The sequence below is a fragment of the Borostomias antarcticus genome, assembly GCF_949987555.1.
Source record: "Borostomias antarcticus genome assembly, chromosome: 7".
Lineage (NCBI taxonomy): Eukaryota > Metazoa > Chordata > Actinopteri > Stomiiformes > Stomiidae > Borostomias > Borostomias antarcticus.
The window spans coordinates 9648147-9667222 of record NC_140240.1 but is presented as its reverse complement, the minus strand read 5'-3'; the positions used below and the strand labels follow the sequence as shown (position 1 = coordinate 9667222).

Here is a 19076-nt window from a genome sequence, read left to right as displayed (position 1 = left end):
AATAATTTGGGTTTGAGATCTGGGGAGCCTGAACGCGCACGGACACATCTGCATTGCACGCTGCTCCCCCTTGTCTGCTGCATTTGGTCTCGTCCAAACTTGGTCCAGATTTGAGTTCTTTTCTATGGCATCTGGTCACTGTATTGAAGCTGAAAGTCCGCTTGTCTCCCGGCAGCATTCGCTGTCAATGGCTTTCAGGATTTATCATATTTGAATGTCTGGGCTTTTTACACTTTCGTTCAAAGAAACCAATAATGGATATTCTATGGATTTTATGGATAATACTACCCGCCGTGATAGCTGTAGAAGGTAAGACAATTCTTTATCCCCTGTGAAAAACACCATACGGCCGGCTGACAGTTTCTGGCTGTAGCGTGTTGATTGCTTGCCTTTCAGCAGCCAAACAATTCGCTGTATTGAAATGTTGAGACAATATTTTTTGGGGGGTGGGGGGGGGGGGCAATTGTGTTGCGTTTTTGGCCATTGGCTACTGAAGTGCAGGCTATGGATGTTGCACCAACATGCCCGCATCCCCACAGGTACAGATGATGTAGCCTGCTGTTTTGCATATACACCGGGTTATGTTATACACCTGCCAATAAGTAGATGGCATCAATAGGTTTAATTGGGACATATACCCGGTATAGCCGCCTGTCCTGAACAGCAGCCCTCGCGAAAGTGAACGGACACTTTACCGTGCAGGCGGCATGGCGTTTATTCCCTCAATTGTGTGCAATGTAGCCTATAATGAAAACAGCGTTTCTGTCTCAGATTGCCTCGGGCAGTGGTACCTATGCGATACAATATCGCATTTTGTTGGGTTTGTTGCACGCTTGATAGTGTAGCCACATCATTTTGCGCGAAGCATCACCGCAGACCGCCGAGGCACAGAGGGCTGCGCTCGCAAAACGCGATGAGTAGGCTGCGCGAGCTACAGTTGTAAATTGAAACAGGTTCTCAATAGAACTAGGAGGTCCCGAGGTTCCAACGTCTTTCACTACTAATTGAAAAGTTATACACCGTAGGCTAGTGTGAACGGGCTGCGACTAGAAATCGTGACGGGCTATAAAAGTAAAGCCTGAAATATGCCAGAAATCTCCACGACCCAATAGATTATTGACCAGCTGAATGGAGCAATTGGCTAGAATGGCTACCGTTCCTGACCAAATAAACTACCCTTGCAGGTCACCCCTGCAATTATCAATTGTGCGCAATTAGATATCATCTTAAAATAGCCTTCGCACAAACAAACAATATTTTTAGGGCTGACATTGGACTGTAGACTTTAGGCATGGCCCTGATTCATTAACAGGCTTTATGAAGACCCTGAGCACATAATTATGAATAGGCTATAACTAGCCTACATGTTAAACTTACAGGTCAAATAGGGTTTATAGTAGGCTATAAATAGCCTTTTGAGATGTTGAACACGATAGGCTACAAATCAGCAAGTTGATTACGTTGTCATAGGCGAACTCATCTAGGCCTGTATAGGCCCCAGTTCAAACATAATCAATATTAAGTGTGCCACATTGACAATAGGCTAAATGATTGATCTCGTGTACACTACTGGCTATGGAGAAGTGAGTGGGCTTGTTTTGTATAACAAAGTGGAGTAGGCTACTTGACTTGAGTGGGCTTAATTCATTTACACCAACCACTTAATGCACTCCTTATTTTATAGTCTTAAGAGATTCGCTTGGTTGATTCCATCTTTTATTCATAGAACAACAGCCAAGGCAATATTTTTTCAAACCACATTTTACCAATCCTACTCAACGTATTAATAACATAAAATAATGACAGTCGCGCGTTATCATGGCTGTTTAAGGAATCACATTTTGGTCATTTAAAATACTTATGTATTGTATGCGATATCCAACAGATACTCTATCCACATATTATATATTTACTGTTCCATTACAATTATCATGATGATTATTATTAATATTAGTAGTAGGCCTATTGGTATAATTATCTGTAGTGCTTTTTAAAATATTTTATTTTTTATTAATATTATTTTATTTCTTATTGCATGGCAATTACAGTATCCATCAGAAGTGTTTTCTCCATCTTTGGGTACATTAAAGCATACATTTTATTCACTGATAATCATTAATCATCATTAAGTATGAGCGGAATCAACAGGCCTACCAGTTGAGAAGAGTTGGACTGCAGGTAGTACAGGCAATCACTCTGGTAGGAAATGAAAAGGTTGTAAAGGGGAGAGCTTGCGGCTGTTCTCCGAGGGTAAGTGATGTACTTCACTCCTAACAACTGTCTCTGGACCCAAGAGACAGGGAACCACAAAGTGTAGACACTAAAGAGCGAACAATAGCAGACAAATGTCTCTACCAATTGCTTTGAGTGGAATGCTGCTTTTTTTTCTCTCTCTCTCTCTCTTTCTCTCTTCTCTCTCTCTCTCTCTCTCTCTCTCTCTGGAATGCAGACGTGGCTATATGACGTGATCTTGTGAGACTGCAAAAGATATTATAAGCCTTGAGAAAGGAGACAACATTTCACTTGCAGTGATAGACGGATCATGTGTACAGTATGCGTACAGTATGCGTAAATTGAAATGCTTTGTTCTGTTTTGCTCTTAGCAGATCGCAAGTGTAAACCAAAAGACCAAGGAGACCACTACAGACCCCTTCTTGGTCCCCGGACAATATTTAGGCTTAAGCCGGGATCCGTAATCATACAGTCTTGGTTCCGATCCACCATAGTGTATCTTACAGACAATAGTCCAATGGTTTTTTCTTTTGGAGAGACTGAAGGCTACTCTGTTACCCCTTTTATTTATTCTGTAAGATAACAAGATGTACAAAACATTTACAAAATCAAAATACAGTACAGAAACAGGTAGGCTAACACTCGTAAGTTTATTCAATTTCGATAGGATGGCTTGTCGGCCTAAACCGTCGGCGCCCGCCATCTTACCCTTCATGTCACCCCAGCCCATCATCCAATGAAGTTGCAGGAGTGGGCCACATATAAAAAAATCAAGAGTTGAAAAAGAGGTCACTGCCGCCTTAATCCGAACAACAACACGCAACTGAGAGGGGCGTTACAGTGACTAGTATTGACGGCTGCAAGGTCATGAGCTCAAGATGGCCGCCCTGGTGAAGGTTCCACTTTGAACTGTCATAGTTTGAGTTCTTAAGAAAGCTGTCTAGCGTTCTCGTGGTAATACTGGAATTGTCTGAGAATGCCTAGAATATAATGCTGTTACTAGTTTTTGTTACTAGTTTTTGTAAACACTAGACAGTTGTTAGTTTTTCTTTTTTTTTTTTTTTGCTAGCGTGACCATCGTGTATCGAATCTGCATACCCAACCATTAGGCATTTGGGAGGGCTACTGTTCATCACGCAAGCATAGGTCCAAACAGCTAGCTGTGCTTGTTCATGTTGAGTCTCTTCAGCCTTTCTTCTCAGAATCTGTGTGATGGTTGGTTCATTTATTTGAACAAATTTGCAGTCGTTTGAGAATAGGATGGAGTATAAATACAGGCTTACTCTACGTTGCTGTGAAAAGTCTTTCTGGTCTAATTAATGAGAGCAGACAAGCTTTGTAAAGACTGAAGACGGAACCAGCGCTCTGTTAGAGATATCATAGGCAACCACGTCTTGGCTTATTGCATTCAGGGTAGTATTCTAGACTCTAGAGTCCTGGTAACTCGTTGTTTACGTTCATTTTGCTTACAGCAACCACAAGCACAGAGCAACAACAAACAAATCAACAGAGAAAAAATCTATTTGGGCTTTTCAGTGGCAATAGGTTTTCTGCTGAGTTTATTTTCCTTTTTTGGAAAATCTCAATGAGTTAATGCAGTCTACATCACGAAGTCAAAAGTATACAGCTTCACTAAGGTTTCAAAACAACACTGGGGGACATAGTAGTCAATGTTGATTAACATTGACTAATATTGACTCGGAAATATATATATCAAGGCAGAGCGCACCAACTAACACAATCTTGTCAAGGAAAGTAGCCACATCCATCTCTGATCTCTGGCCAGCTAGATCCGGCGGTGTTGCAGGAGCTGTGTTGTTCCCTGTGAGAGCTCACTGTCTCTTTGTCCTCCGCTTAAACCGCTCAGTGTGCGCTGCTTTCAATTCTGTGTGCCCAGGGTGTACTAAAGGTAACCAGTCAGGATGACACTGTAGCATTCCATAGGCTGGAATGCCTGGAAAACACACAACATAGGCTTTATTTGATTAGTTTTGCAGGTATGCAGCCAGCTAGTTGTGCAAAGCTAACTGTGTAGCAATAACACTACAACAAACAGCACAGCTAGGATACCCTACGCGCGCCTGCGGTGTGCGGTGCTAGCCATACCCACAGTTAAATGTGTTTTGATTATAATTTACCCTGTGAAAATGCAGTGAACACACAACATGTCAGGAAAATGTTGCTGAAGGTGATGTTTGTTCTTCTTACGGTTGCTACCCATGCTATGCAACACCTCTTTGTTAACCCATTGTTTTGCTTCCAAGCTGGACAGCTGGAAAATCGCACTCCATTAGCAATACATTTACCACACTCATCGTGAGAGATGTTTTTTGCAGCTTACAATACAGCAGGTCGCCATTCCACAGAGCTTTTTAGTTGGATAAGAAATAAACACCTCCACAATGTCTATCCCAATCTACTACTACAAATCGGTCATTAGCTGTCCCAAATGTCCCACAGTGCCTTGCGTTATGTTCGCTCAGGTCACAATCCTGTTCTCTCTGACAGCCTGTGGTGTCAGACATTTGATCTGTTGATTCACCCCTCTGTTTACCTGCGCCACAACCTGGCGTGCTGCCAGCTGCACTCAATCGACAACAACACGATTTATGTGCTTCCCTCATCAAATACACCGAGAGGACAGGCTCTAACTTAATAGGTCTAGCCTACTGTCGAAGAGTGCGCAGTGTTTTCTCAATTCAATCAATAATGCTGGTCTGAGGAGACCGCTCAGACCGAATCCTGTACAGAGACAGCGTCCTCTGCTTTCAACCTTTAGCCTCCTCCTCCTCTTCGGTATTGCAGTTCTATTTCAGCCCTCGACCCCGGCGTTACTACACACCAGTCAGCAGCTCCATGTTTGATTCTGAAAATACACGGGGATCAGAATGTCTGTGCTTGTTCGCGAGCGAGCACTCCTCCACAAACAGGTTTTGATTTTTATCCCTTTGCAATTTCTCTACCACACATTGATAACTGCTGTTTGCAGGCACGGAGCTACCAATCGTTAATCTTTTGAAAAGTTTGCGTGGGCTGCTTTCGATTGTAAATGTAAGAAGCCCATATTAACTGTACCGCTGCAAGGAGTAGAGGAAAGGAGTGTTATCCAAACACGCGGGCGTTATGGTTTTTGGAAGAGTAACAAAAGACAGCCGGGGGGGGAAGGGGTGGGGGGGAGCGCGCCGAAACGAGATTAAAAAAAGGTAAAATGAGCGGCCGTACACGATCCAGTGTTTTCTCAGTCGGCCCAGCAAGCAGATGCAGGGGAGCTGGCCTGCGCGCCGGTCCACTACTGTGGACTTTCACAAAGAATCCGCCTCCATTCAGGCCCTAATCCTGGCTGCCCAGGGCCCAGGCATTGTCACTTCGCATGCAAAATTTCAATTAGTGCTGGTACCAGTTGTTTCAGGCCGGGGATGGGTGTCGCATTTCGGGGACCTCCGCGGGCTACCTTGGGGTCAAGATGAAGGCAGGGGTATCGCTGGTGAGGCTCGGAGAGGTCGGGGGGCGCCGGCCGGGGGAAGCGAGAGGGGATGGCGGGTGGGGGGGGGGGACAGTTTTCTCTAAAAAACGAGTCCCCTCTTTCACTCTCTCTGCGTGGCATGACATCATTGTGGCTGCAGTCTGAGCTGGCTGTCTTTTGTTTCGGTCGTGTTCCGGTGGCTCCGCCCACACCCCGATGGTCACGGCACAGCGTGTTTATTCACGTGAAGTCAGCCGGACCTCGCTGCTTTTGATCAAATAAAAACACGAATATACTGCAGCTATGGCTGGTGTAAGTGGCTGTTTGATCAGAAAATAATGAAGGACAATGTGTGTTTATTGTGAGTGATTTTTTGTTTAATTTAAAGCAGAATAGGCTTATAGGGATTAGCAGGGTCTTTGGTGATATGGGTGAACCACATGGGGCACCAAAACAACACTGCACTGTTAGCTAGTGCCCTACTCTTTTTCTTCTTTTTTTTCTTTCTTTTTTTTGGGGGGGAGGGGGGGTCGTTTAACAGTGTGAGACATAAAACAGAAGAACAGCAGAAAAGATCACTAAACATGCTCTTTTGTAAAAATAAATAAAATAAAAATAATCATGTTATAGTTGTATCGTTCCCATGCTGTTCTTTTTAAACAATGAAATCTCCAAAAGCTTACAATCTAGATAAGACATTTAAATCAATGAAGGGGGAGGACACTTGATACAGTGTCTGAGCACATGCCAGTGTTCCGCTGGTAAGGTTTTGCGTGGCGCCACGGCAAAATCCTTGCCTCCACAGCATACATTTGCTAAAAAAAAAAAAGTCCAGACAGGTCCTGCCCATCTCTGGCCTATTTGGTCTTATCATTCGCTGATGACAACTGGCGGATCCTAAAGCATAAAGCCTACATTTTCCAGATGGACATCCGACAATATTTGAAGAGGAACAGAAAGTAGAATGATGTTGAGAGCAGTTCCCCTAGACCAGTAAACTCTGTTCGGGCAAACTGTGCCTCATGCAGTTGTCTGATCGGCCAAGTAAAAAATATAGTTGAAGTGTGATAAATATGTAACATTATCTAAAAATACAGTGAAGAAACACGACGTGGAGCTACACATGCACCCAGTAGGCTTGCACCCAGTAGCCTAGCCTATGTTTGAGTCGAAGCGGAGCCTCCATCTACGCAGCTTACACGCTGCTGTCTGTCAGTCAGCAAGCATTGTCAACGAGACGGCCCACACCACAAGCGAGAGTACAACATGCAAATCAGAGGCGCTGCCCTGACTGACTGATTTATTGAGCGACCGTCTTTTTGGCTGGCTGAACCGAAAGTTTAACGACGCTAGCTTGCGTTAATGTTCCTCCAGTCACCTAAAAAGTGCCAGTCAAAGCAACAGCAAATGCAACGAAATATCAGTTAAGCATAGCCTAATCTAGCCTATTATTTATGTAAGCTATGTAAAAACGGCAGTGATTGTGGTAGGAGAAGACAGGGCCAGCACAGAGTGGAGGGACAGGTGAGAGGAGAGGATAGAGGCTGTTGAGAGGAGAGCAGGAGAAGAGAGAGGAGAAGGAAGGAGATAGGAGAGAGTGAAAATTAGAGATTAGAAAGACAGTCTGATGGTTTAGACTGTATGAGCATGCAGTTAAGCATCAATGGGCATCAAACAGTAATTTTAATTAAAAAAACAAAAAACAAACTCTGAAACGCCCCCCCTTCCCCCCCACTTTGGTATAGAACTCCTCCCTATTTTGGCGGTCTTGAGCTTGGCACCACCTCACCAGGAGATCAATTCCACAGGAAACAATGCATGCTATGCGACGTGTACATAGTAACAACATTTGTGTATTAAGCTCTGTGTTCTCCCCTGTTGCTGACGGGGCTGTTTAAGGGATGTACTGTATGTTCAGCTGAAGTCTCAGGTTCATGCCCTGTTAGAGATCAGGGGGCTGTGTTTGGTACCCCTGCCTGAGATCAGGGGGCTGTGTTTGGTACCCCTGCCTGAGATCAGGGGGCTGTGTTTGGTACCCCTGCCTGAGATCAGGGGGCTGTGTTTGGTACCCCTGCCTGAGATAAGGGGGCTGTGTTTGGCACCCCTGTCAGAGATCAGGGGGCTGTGTTACTGTAGCTCCCCGAGCTAACGACAAGGCTACTGCCTAGTGAATCTGTGTTGCCTAGTGAATCTGTGCGTTGTTTATTTATTTATTTCTGTGCGGGTGATCCAGGTTTGATTCCAGCACTGTTCATTCAGATTATCTCCCCCCCAAACAATATTGTGTGTCCTTGTGTTCTCCACATAGGTCTTTCGGAAAGTGTTCTCATTTTGAATGTTTAGAACAGCGTCACTGTTTACATGCTGAGACAGCGCAGATGACGAGTAGCAAGGTAGGTCACATCCCACTGAAACAAAACAATGCCTCCAATTGGCTTGCCGATATGGACACCTCTGGTTGGTCTAGAAATATGGGGGGGGGTTCTACTTGTAGCTACAAGGCTAGGCTTCACACAGAAATTTACAGAGCGGTATATCGTCACCTTTTTGAAAATAATGGTTTGTCATTTTCTGAGGAAAACATTTATTTTTTTGCCAGAGTCATCTCTTCATGATGCTATCCACCTCTGGTGAAATTGCCTACATCCTCAATTGAAAAGATCACACTGCTCATGCTCCGCCAGTATTATGGCTTATATCAACCTATGCCTTTATGCTGACTTAGGCCATTTTATTTGTTGTGTTTTTTGAAAAACTTTAGAAAATATGACATAGGCCATTATTTTAAGAAGCGATATGTGTGAAATGTCACCACAATGCTCACAAGTCCTCGCGTGTGTGCTAGAAGACACGCGATGCACAATTTCCCAGGGACCACCTTCTGAAACGCCATTGAATGCCTTTAACCAGTGGATATATGTAGCCTTTGAGTCCCAGAGTTCATAGAGTCACATCCACATGATTAGAGATTCAGGGGAATGGCTCGGCAGGGTCAACCGGGCACAACACAAGCACTGTGCTGAATACCGCCTACACTATATCCATTTCCCAATGGGGTAAGTGTAGAATTTCAACATAACCAGTTTCTATGCTACACTGGAGGTACTGTGTTTCCACGAGAGGTGAACAATTGAGCACCTATGTATCACGTAAATAAGGCTGGGTTAAATGATCGCTACTGGGAGTTGTTTTCCTCGATGCGGTGAAGGATAGGTGTGCTGTTCCATCCCCTGGTAATGGTTCCAGCCTGGGCCAGGGGAAAGGGTTAGGTGTGAGGGCTTATGACTAAGGCAATTTACGTCAATATGGTGCATATTTACGGCTTTGGATTTGCAATTTTAGAGAGATGTTTACTACCACAAAAAAGCGTGGATATGATTTTATTTGACACGCCATGACAGGCGGCCTTCCCTCATGACCAAATGTAGAGAGTGTGGTCGTTAAATTCGTTACGGCTAACCAAGTTTGAGTTCCCAGAGAAGACGTTAAGATGTGACTCAATAAAAGTTAACAGTATAATTCAATGAGAGAAGCTGGCAAGCACTTACACCTCTGGATTACATGACTGTTTTTGGTGGTTAATACAAAAAACATTTTGAGATTGTCGAATAATTATGTACGGCATTTGGATACGTTATTTTTAACGTTTACACTTCTCAGATTTGTGACCTTGATCGAAGATTCTGCACACACTTCCCACGAAAGGCCAAAACATGAGCTTGATTGGCCAATTACAAACCGTCAGTCTGTCACATGGATTTGAACGCTTGATTAAAAACCCAAGATCATCCATCACCCTCTTCCTAGAAATGAGTGTTGTAGTGCAAATTACCAGCACAATAAACACCGTCGCCTCTATAACGATTAACAACTGGGTCTTGAGGTTGAACCCAACCATCGAGACAATCAGAGGGAAGAAAAGACTGGAGGAATGGAGGAGGAGGCGAAAGAGAAGGGGGATCTAGCCTGAGAGAGGTCAGACCTCGTCTCTGGGACCCCCCGTCCGCATACACCCCAGGTACTGTGGCGCTGCCTTTCTGAGCGCGCCCGGAGAACACAAACCCAGCGGATTAGTGTCCGCCTCTCAATGTCCCCGGGAGCAGGGCCCGCCGGGGCCCGACACAAAGAGGGCCTGATTGCGTTGTCATCTGCATCACAAAGGGAAGCCTTTTTCCACCTGAACCGCTACCTCTGCTCCGCTCTAGTCTGCCCTGCTCTGGCCCTGGCTGCACACCACATCTACAGTATCAGCTGGACCCACGTGACATCTACCTTTTTATTCCTCCCTCTCTCTCTCTCTCTTGCTCTCTCTCTCTCTCTCTCTCTCTCTCTCTCTCAGCCTTGTTGGGGGTTGGCTCCCTATAGTCTTCCTGTAAAGCTGCAGCCCAACTGACCAATTTCAGTCCCTGTCGGTGTTAATGGCCTCAGCAGGACTCGTTTGTGCTTTTGCAGAAGCACACTGACACACGGATCTCTGTTTCTTTCTCTCTCTCCATCTGTCTCTCTCTCTTTTACCTCCCCCTTTCTCTCTCCGTCTACCTGCCTCTCTCTTTCTCTTTGGATACCAAGACCCCGTCCCTTCTCCTCTCCTATTCTCTCCTCCCTCTCCCCTCCTCACCTCTCCTCATCTCTCCTCCCCTCCTCTCCTCTCCCCTCCTCTCTCTCCTCTCCTCTGCACCCCTCCAGTCCTGCTGTACAGGGTCTATCAAGCTGGCTATCTGTCTCCCGTTAGCCGCAGAGAGGGCCTCCAGCATGGCAGCGAGCTCCCAGAGCAGACGTTCTATCTGATTAGGGGGCGAGCGGGAGACAGGACCCGGTGTCCTGGAACGGATGATGGCGGTCTTGGTGGTGTTGGAGCAGACAGGCTCAGCGGCAGCACTGTGTTATCCTGGCGGAGAAGAACAGAGCAGGACAAAGCAGAGTAGAGTACTGCTGCAGATCTGGGCCTCTGAAGAGGGCTGTTCAGAGCAGAGTAGGTCGAACAGTCGGGATGAAGTCTGAATGCCGAGCGGGAGGGCAGAAATCACACAAACTTAGTTTCCGTTGTTCAAGGAGAGACGCGGTGTGGTGCCGCTATCTTCGAGATCATAATACCTTGGAAGGTAGCGAGATAAAAACGACAAACGTTGATGAACTTCAGAAGTGAGGCATTTATTCACATCTAATTGCATTAGTGCAGCGCAGAGGGAATTAGGGAAGATAATGAACTGATTTGGCCCTTGGCTGTCACTCTGCGCCATTCACAGAGCCGCCGCTAATCTTTTGTTGTTCCCAGATTAATTCAGATACGGCATGAATCAATTGCCTAAACCCTCTCAGAGAAGCTAGAAGGGCTTAAATGTAGCCGCACACTTCATTTTTGAGAAATGGTTTTGTAGCTATAGTAGTCTGTGTAGGGGTGGCCAGTCACAGGTGTATCTTCCTAGTTAGCTCTGGGCCAAAGTTACATTTGGGGTTAAAGCAGGGCAAAGCAGGGTGTCGCGCTGTGGACTAGACCTTAAAAAACAACAAAAAACACAGGGGCCATTTTGATAATCGGGGACGCTAATAGACGCGAGCGGCCATGCAGGAGCCGCGATAGCGTGCCGGCTAAAATGGAGGGTTAGGAGATAACCGGGCCCGAAGGCGAGGGGTCACCACAACAGAAGGCTAACGGCACTCCTGCTTAGCGCCTTAAGCGGCTGTAGTCCAATTACTCAGGGCCGGGCCGGGCCAGAGGGGGCTGGCCCTCTGCGCAGACTTAGCCGCGGTGTAAGAACCCGAGCCGGGGGCTGGCAGATTACGGGAGGGGGGGCGGGGGGGGCGGCAGGTGGGACGTGACGGATGCTCTGAGGATTTACAAAGGCCGGCCGACTGCTCACGGAGAGACGTCTCTAGGTTTTGGTTTGTTTCAGCTAGTGTGTTATCAGGGCAACAGCAGGACAGAGCGAATTATGTCGAGGAGTCTGTAGCTCTCTCTCTCTCTCTCTCTCTCTCTATCAACCAACCCCCCCCCCTCCTTATCACAACAGACCTCCCAAAGACAATAAAGGAATCACCTCTCAAACCCAGAGGATTCCTATCTTGGCCTTTTGTCAGTACTGTGTATCTAACCCCCGTCACTACAGTTGAACACAGCGTCGCAGCATCATCACCTCTGTGCCTACATTATACAAAAAAGTACTGGGAAATACTCTTTAAGATCACAGGACTTCTTGCTGCTGTCTGTTCCCATAGTCAGAACAGAAAAGGGGGAAATGGCTTTTAGTTATTCGGCTCCTTCTGCCTGGAACATGCTACAAAATGATCTCAAACTTGAGAAGCAGGTCTGTTTTTAAATCCACTATGAAGGTTTTAGAGGTGGATTTAACAGTATGTTCATGTTTTTAACTGGCGTATTGCCATATAGCCAAATCACCAAGTCACATGTGTAAATTGTATTACTGTTGCGTCTGTGTTTTCTGTTGTATTTTCCATCTGTAACTCTGTGTTTGGATTGCACTGCTGGCCCGTTGGCCAGGTCTCTCTTGAAAAAGAGATTTTTAATCTCAATGGGACTTTTCCTGGTTAAATAAAGGCTGAATAAAAAAATAAAACAAAAAATCGGAGTGTTTTCCTGCTGAGCCACATATAAACTAGCCCCCCCCCTCACCTCCGCTCGCAGCTTACACATATAGGCTACCCCCCCCCCCTCACCTCCACTCACAGCTTACCCTGGTTTACAGGTCCTGATCAATAGGCTGCGCCCCTCGTGGGATTAGATCTCGATGAGAGGTCATTACCGTTTCTCTTTTAATAGCTCCGACGATTAATTCTCCATATAGGCAGAGCAAAGCACACCTGCATTTGCATAATCACTTCCCAGGACGCAAACTCAGCAGGGGGGGGGGGGGCAGTTACCAGCCTTGGCTTCTAATTTGTGATGACCGCCCACCTTTCACGCTGTGAAGTCATGTATCGCTCTTGTTCCATCTCCGTCTTCTTGTTATTTTACCCTCATTTCTGTCCTGTAAAGAGTTTAGGCAGGATATAGTATATTATACAGCCCCCCCAAGACACACGCCCACCGTTTTGTGAGCGGCCAAAGACGGGCCAAAGCTGATATGTGTCCACCGGGGTCAGTTAACATATACGCCTGACGGCCGCGGGTATGAGGCTGCTCCCTGGAACTGGAGCGTGCGCACACACACGCACACACGCACACACACACACACACACACACACACACACACACAAACACACGCACACACGTACATACATACATACATACGCACACACACAGTATACGGACTGGAGGAGTGATGATGATGCCTATTTTCCGTACCTTCCTGGAGCAGGACCTCTCTCAGATAGTAATCACACAGGATAATTTCGGAGGGCAGCTGGAAAATCCATAGACCATCTCGGGAGACCTGCTGCGGCCGTGGAATCAATGCAGAGAGACCCAGCAGAGACCATTAAAAGGAATGAATAAGTCATATGATATGGCTAAATGTGTAGAATGTTTATTATTCATGCCCACTGAATAGCTTTTTCAACTGCAGATAACGCAAACTGACATGTATATCAGCCGAGGCAGAGCGTGGCTCCCTTTGCGCTTCGCACGCCCCCACGCACTCGCAACCCATACCGTCATTTCCGAGATGACAATAGTATAGGGCTCGGTATGAAGAATGACAAGAAGGAGTGATTAACCGCAGAAAGACGGCCAAACAATGGCCGGCTTGCAACCAGAATCCGACCAGATTTAGCTCTGTTTTTCACATGCGTATGCTTCCTTATCTGAGGCTTTTTCCCGAGGGACAGTCCTGTGGAAGCCTGTCATGCATTGTTTACAGCTCCCATGTAGGTTAATCTCAAAGTGCATTCATACGCAGGAATTATTGTCAGAGCGCAGTCAAATAAGAACTGCAAATGCCGTTCACGGTAAGCTCACTGCCATAGTTGTCAAATATACATCAACCAAACATCTGTGTCCATCATTACAACGCGGCTTCTGTTAAAACCGTTTGCCAGTCGTGTAAAACAGCTGTCACCGCGTTGCTCGTCAGTATCGCTTCCACCCTGACTTAACGAACCTGATCACCTCCAGGAACGACTGTTTTAGACAGCCGCACCACTTGAAGAAGCTAGCAATTCAAATGGAGTAATGGCGTTTTATTAAACCGAATAGTGGGGTAGTGTTAGTGTCCTCTTCGCGCGTGCTCATATGAACTGTGACCACTGTGGACTTGGGATGTTCGCAAAACAATACAGTCGGCCTATCCACACTACTACCGGTAGAATGGGACGTGTTCAGTATTCCAGCTCCTCGCAGAGAGCAGAAGGCCAGGGGTGTGTGGCAGGCGGGGGGGGGGGGGGGGGTGGGGGGGTTGAGAGGCCCAGACTGTACATGTGCTGCCTGTACGGGTTCCCTGATTGACTGGCTGTCAGAGCGCTGCCTGTTGGAAGGATTGAAAAAACATGTTTGGGATTAGCTGCTCGCCCCTGTCCACATCTCTGCTCGCCCCTGGCAGGGTGTGCGCCTGTGTGTGTGTGAGAGAGAGACTGTGTGTACTGTACTTGTGTGTGCGTGCGTGTGTTCGGGGGTGGCTTGCAGCTCAAACGTCTCTCTGGGCCCCTGCCACTGTAGTGAGCGATGGCATATGTAGGAATAGACCTCGCCCTTCTCCTCTAGACCCCCCCCCCCCTCCCCCTAGGCCTAACCCCCCCCCCCCCCCCCCCCGTTGCTGTCAGGTAAGAGGAATCGAGGGGCAATGGGAACACGGGCCTCAGTTAAACCTGGGCTCTGGTGGGCGACTCTCCCCGGACGTTCTTCTACCTCGAGGGGTGGGGGGTGGGGGACTGCCCTCAGCATGCTGAAGCTCACACACAGGGATGGGTATGCACACACACACACACACACGTTGACCTATGCTCTCTCTCTTTCACACACACGTTCACCTATGCTCTCTCTCTCACACACATACACACACACACACACACACAAGGTACATAGGCACATAACATAAACACACGCACACACACGCACACAAGGTACATAGGCACACCACACACACACACATACACACACACACACACACACACACACACACACACACACACACACACACACACACACATTCACCTATGCTCCCTCTCTCTCACACACACACACACACTCACAAGGTACATAGGCACACACACACACACACACACACACACACACACACACACACACACACACACACATTCATCTATGCTCTCTCACACACACACACACACACTCACAAGGTACATAGGCACACAACACACACACACGTTCACTTATGCTCTCTCTCACACACATACACACACACACATTCATCTATGCTCTCTCCCTCACACACACACACACACACATTCACCTATGCTCCATCTCTCGCACACACACACACACACACACACTCACAAGGTACATAGGCACACCACACACACACACACACACACACACACACACACACACACACACACACATTCATCTATGCTCTCTCTCTCACACACACACACACACACACACACACACACACACACACACACACACTCACAAGGTACATAGGCACACAACACACACACACGCTCACTTATGCTCTCTCTCACACACATACACACACACACATTCATCTATGCTCTCTCCCTCACACACACACACACACACACACACACACACACACACACACACACACACACACACACACACACACACAAGGTACATAGGCACACAACATACTCACACGCCCACAAGGTACATAGGCACACAACACACGGTACATAGGCACACAACACACACACACACACACACACACACACGGTACATAGGCACACAACACACACACACACACACTCACATGGTGCATAGGCACACAACACACACACACATGGTACATACAGTAGACACACAACATACACACGCACGGTACATTGGCACACAACACACATATACACACACACACACACACACACACACACAGCCTTCTGTGACTGACTCAACACCTGCAGGGTTTTTTCAGCAAGGCACTTTTGGCATTAAGGCATTAGCATGGAAATCAGAGGCCTGCGGCAGGATTAGTGTGGAGGAGGTGTGAACACAAGGTCAGGACAAAGTTACCCTCTGAACCCACATCTCGTCACCAAAACCTCCCCTGCTGTCTGCCTTAACCCACTACTTACCTCAGTTGTCAAATAGTCAAAGTGCATGTCATAATAGTTTTGGATGTGCATACTTTTTTTCCTCTCTATTCCTCTCTCTCTCATACACAAGCACACACTTGTGTACGTACGTACTATACACACACACACATACACACACACAGTTCAACTTCATTATTAGTGCAGTATATCAGTATAATCCATTATTAGTCAATTATAAACTTCTCTCGTTGTCAGAGTTCTCTAGACTTTCTCAGACGGGTGTTGAATCCATGTCGTGTGAAACTGAAGAGCGAGCACGCTGTCAGGCGGAGGGTATGCCTAAATAGTTAAACAGTGCTCGTTAGGGAGAGAAACACCTGCTGAAATATTTAAAGGCTCAGATACAGAAGTGCAATGTGGAGAGAAGAAAAGTGGGTCTACTTGAATAAAAAAACTTTTTTTGGGGGGGTGGTGGGGGACCTCACCACGGAAATAAAGGTTGATAGAGACTTAGACTCAGCAGCTCGCTTGGCGGTTGGATCAGTTTTCACCGGAGGCTCCTGTACGTTGACCCTCCCTGATTAGACCTGACTGGAATGGCTCTGTGGTTAGACAGAGTATATCAGGTAGAGGATTCGAGCTGGCTTGAGGTTAGCACCCGCTCATATCACTGACAGGAGGCCCTTGACGATTATATAAACCCCTCTTGAAAAAGACGATTCCAACGTTGTAAACCGTTTGCAACCGTAAACCCTGTGCCACTTACCGATTGAATGATCCTGCCCTCAAACACTCCCGTTCGCATATCAGTTATACAGTAATGTCCGCTTACACCAGTTGTCTGGGCTGCATGTGCAGAATCGGTATGCTAATACGACTTTGAAGATTTCGAGAATTAAACGTGAATGATCGAACTTTTAATTCTGTGGAAACTGGAAGCGCTCTCCCAGCGTGGGTTATAATGCGCCGTTACAGAGACGTTTCCATAAACGGTAAACGCTGACCCAGCTAATTGCTTTGTAATAGGCTCTCCAGTTTGGGTTCCGTTCCTGAGGCGGTGCACTTCAGAGACTGAACACTTCAGCACTCGAGAGAGAGAGGGAGAGAGGGAGAGAAAGAGAGAGAGAGGGAGAGAGAGGGAGGGAGGGAGAGAGAGAGAGAGAGAGAGAGGGAGGGAGGGAGGGAGAGAGAGAGGTACGGGTCTAGCGGTCTCCCTATTTCAATTGTTGTCACGCATAGCAGCTTTGAAGAATCATACCGTCTAATCCTTCAGCTGACAAAGGACGTGTGTGAATCCATTATTGTGCCGCCCACTCATGTTGGGCGGCCTGGGGGCACGTCTCAATGGCCTCTCCCTGGAACACAAGCCTGCGCACTTTGAAACAACAAGTCGGACGGCCATCTTTTCCCCCTTTGTTCCGGTCCTCTCATCCTAAGCCTTTTTGTCAATGAAAAAAAACAGACCCCTTCTCCCTCTCCCCCGTCCCAGCACCTGTCACCCTCGTGCTGATGGGAAATATGAAGAGCTTCGGGGAGAGGCGAGGCGGAAAACACAGCGCTCCCGAGGAAACGCTTTACCTGCCACTCCGGGTCCTGTTAGGACCTCATCAGTGCCAAATGATTTTAAGAGCTTTTCCGCTGGCCTGACAGGAAGACGTGGCTGCGGCCGTGGGGGAACACGCGCGCCGAGGGTTTTTAAGAGCCGCGGGCGGCCAGGCCGGGAAGGCAGGCAGGGCCAGATGTGTGTGTGTGTGTGTGTGTGTGTGTGGGACGGGTCGTGTGTTTTTTCTATCATTTTAGCGCGTGTCGGAAACAGCGCCACTTAGATGTCTGGGGGGGGGGGGGGGTAGGAGGAGGAGGGTGGTTGTAGGAGGAGGAGGAGGGTGGTTGTAGGAGGAGGAGGGTGGGTGTAGGAGGAGGAGGGGGGTGTAGGAGGAGGAGGGGGGTGTAGGAGGAGGAGCGGGGGTGTAGGAGGAGGAGGGGGGTGTAGGAGAAGGAGCGGGGGTGTAGGAGGAGGAGGGGGGGTGTAGGAGGAGGAGGGTGGAGGTGTGGAGGGGCTGAGGAACAGCAGGCCTAATTGGGGCGTATAGCGCTGCTGTCAGGAGACGTCCGCCCGGACCGGTGAAGCTGACGAGGACACCTCACTGCAGGGTCGGGGAGACGAGCACGTCGCTGAAGATCCACCGCCAGCAGGGATATTTTTTATAGATTATAGCGATAAATAAAGTGTATCCATCGGTGTCGGAGCCAAATCTTTTGATTTTGATATGAAGCTTTCATTTTGAGGTTGATGAATTGCGATTGATGAAATGACGGTGATTGACAAGTTGATGTTCAGTGATGATGGGATTCGGAAATGTGTCTGTGGAGCTAAGAGGTGAGTGACAGTGTGCTTCTGCCCCCCCCCCCCCACCCGCTCCCCCTGGCCCTGGCACCGGCCCCAGATTTGTATATTTGTCTGTTGAAGCAGGAGGAGGGGCTCGTGCAGCCCCCCTTCCCTGGGGTTCGAGAGCAGCTGGAGCGCTCCTCCTGGGGGGGTGTCCTCAGTGAAGGTGCGAGGCTCACTCAGAAGCACCCTGCGGTAGCGTTTTAGTCAGCATGCATTATTCAGCGAGCCGTGTCAGGACTGTGTCTCTTTGCTCCTCCGGGGAAATGAAGCTTGTTGTCGGAGGACATGACACAGCCCTCTCCCGGGGAACGCTCCCCCAAGAACTGACCGCGTTAATCAATGGATGCTCAGAACATACGTGTGTTTGGCTCTGACACGCTGGGAATCGTGTTGTGAATTACCCTTTGGCATTTAGTCCACTTCCTAGTGGAGTATATATGGACGGGTAGTCTGACTCAGCCAGACCTTTCTCCAGCGCTGGCACAGCGTAAACAAAGTGTGGAGATAACGCACCTAGGTCTGTCTATGCAAGACGGATAGACGGAAGACATTTTATAGTGACTTTATTTTTATATTACATTCATTTTGACTTCCCCCAAAACCTAGTTTGGAACCCGATCCTGTGAGCGTACGAACTGCAGTAAGACGCTTCTGCGGTTTTACAAGTCCCCGTCTGCTCGCGCTTACAGAGGAAAGACAACGGCTTCTTCTGTCATCCGCCATCTTGTCGGTCTGGTGTGTAGTCAACCCGGATTCAGCGGCAGGGCTGGTTCCAGTCGTCTGATGGTAGCCGAGGGCCGGTTCTGGCAGGGCGGGTGAATAGTGCTTCGGGGCTCTTCCCTCTCCTTGGTAGAGTTGGAACAG

The 19076-nt window shown here is 47.7% G+C and overlaps 1 protein-coding gene across 2 annotated transcripts in view; it reads left to right on the top strand.

Annotated features, from left to right (window-relative positions):
* Window positions 1-254: 254 nt before the first annotated feature.
* Window positions 255-19076, top strand: part of ephb2b (eph receptor B2b) — a gene marked incomplete at both ends in the record, with an annotated part of 145496 nt that continues 126674 nt past the window's right edge. For both annotated transcript variants that reach the window (XM_084440900.1, XM_084440899.1), the window contains one exon: window positions 255-309. In XM_084440900.1, the coding sequence (XP_084297026.1) occupies window positions 255-309 (55 nt within the window). The remainder of the gene's footprint in view (window positions 310-19076) is intronic.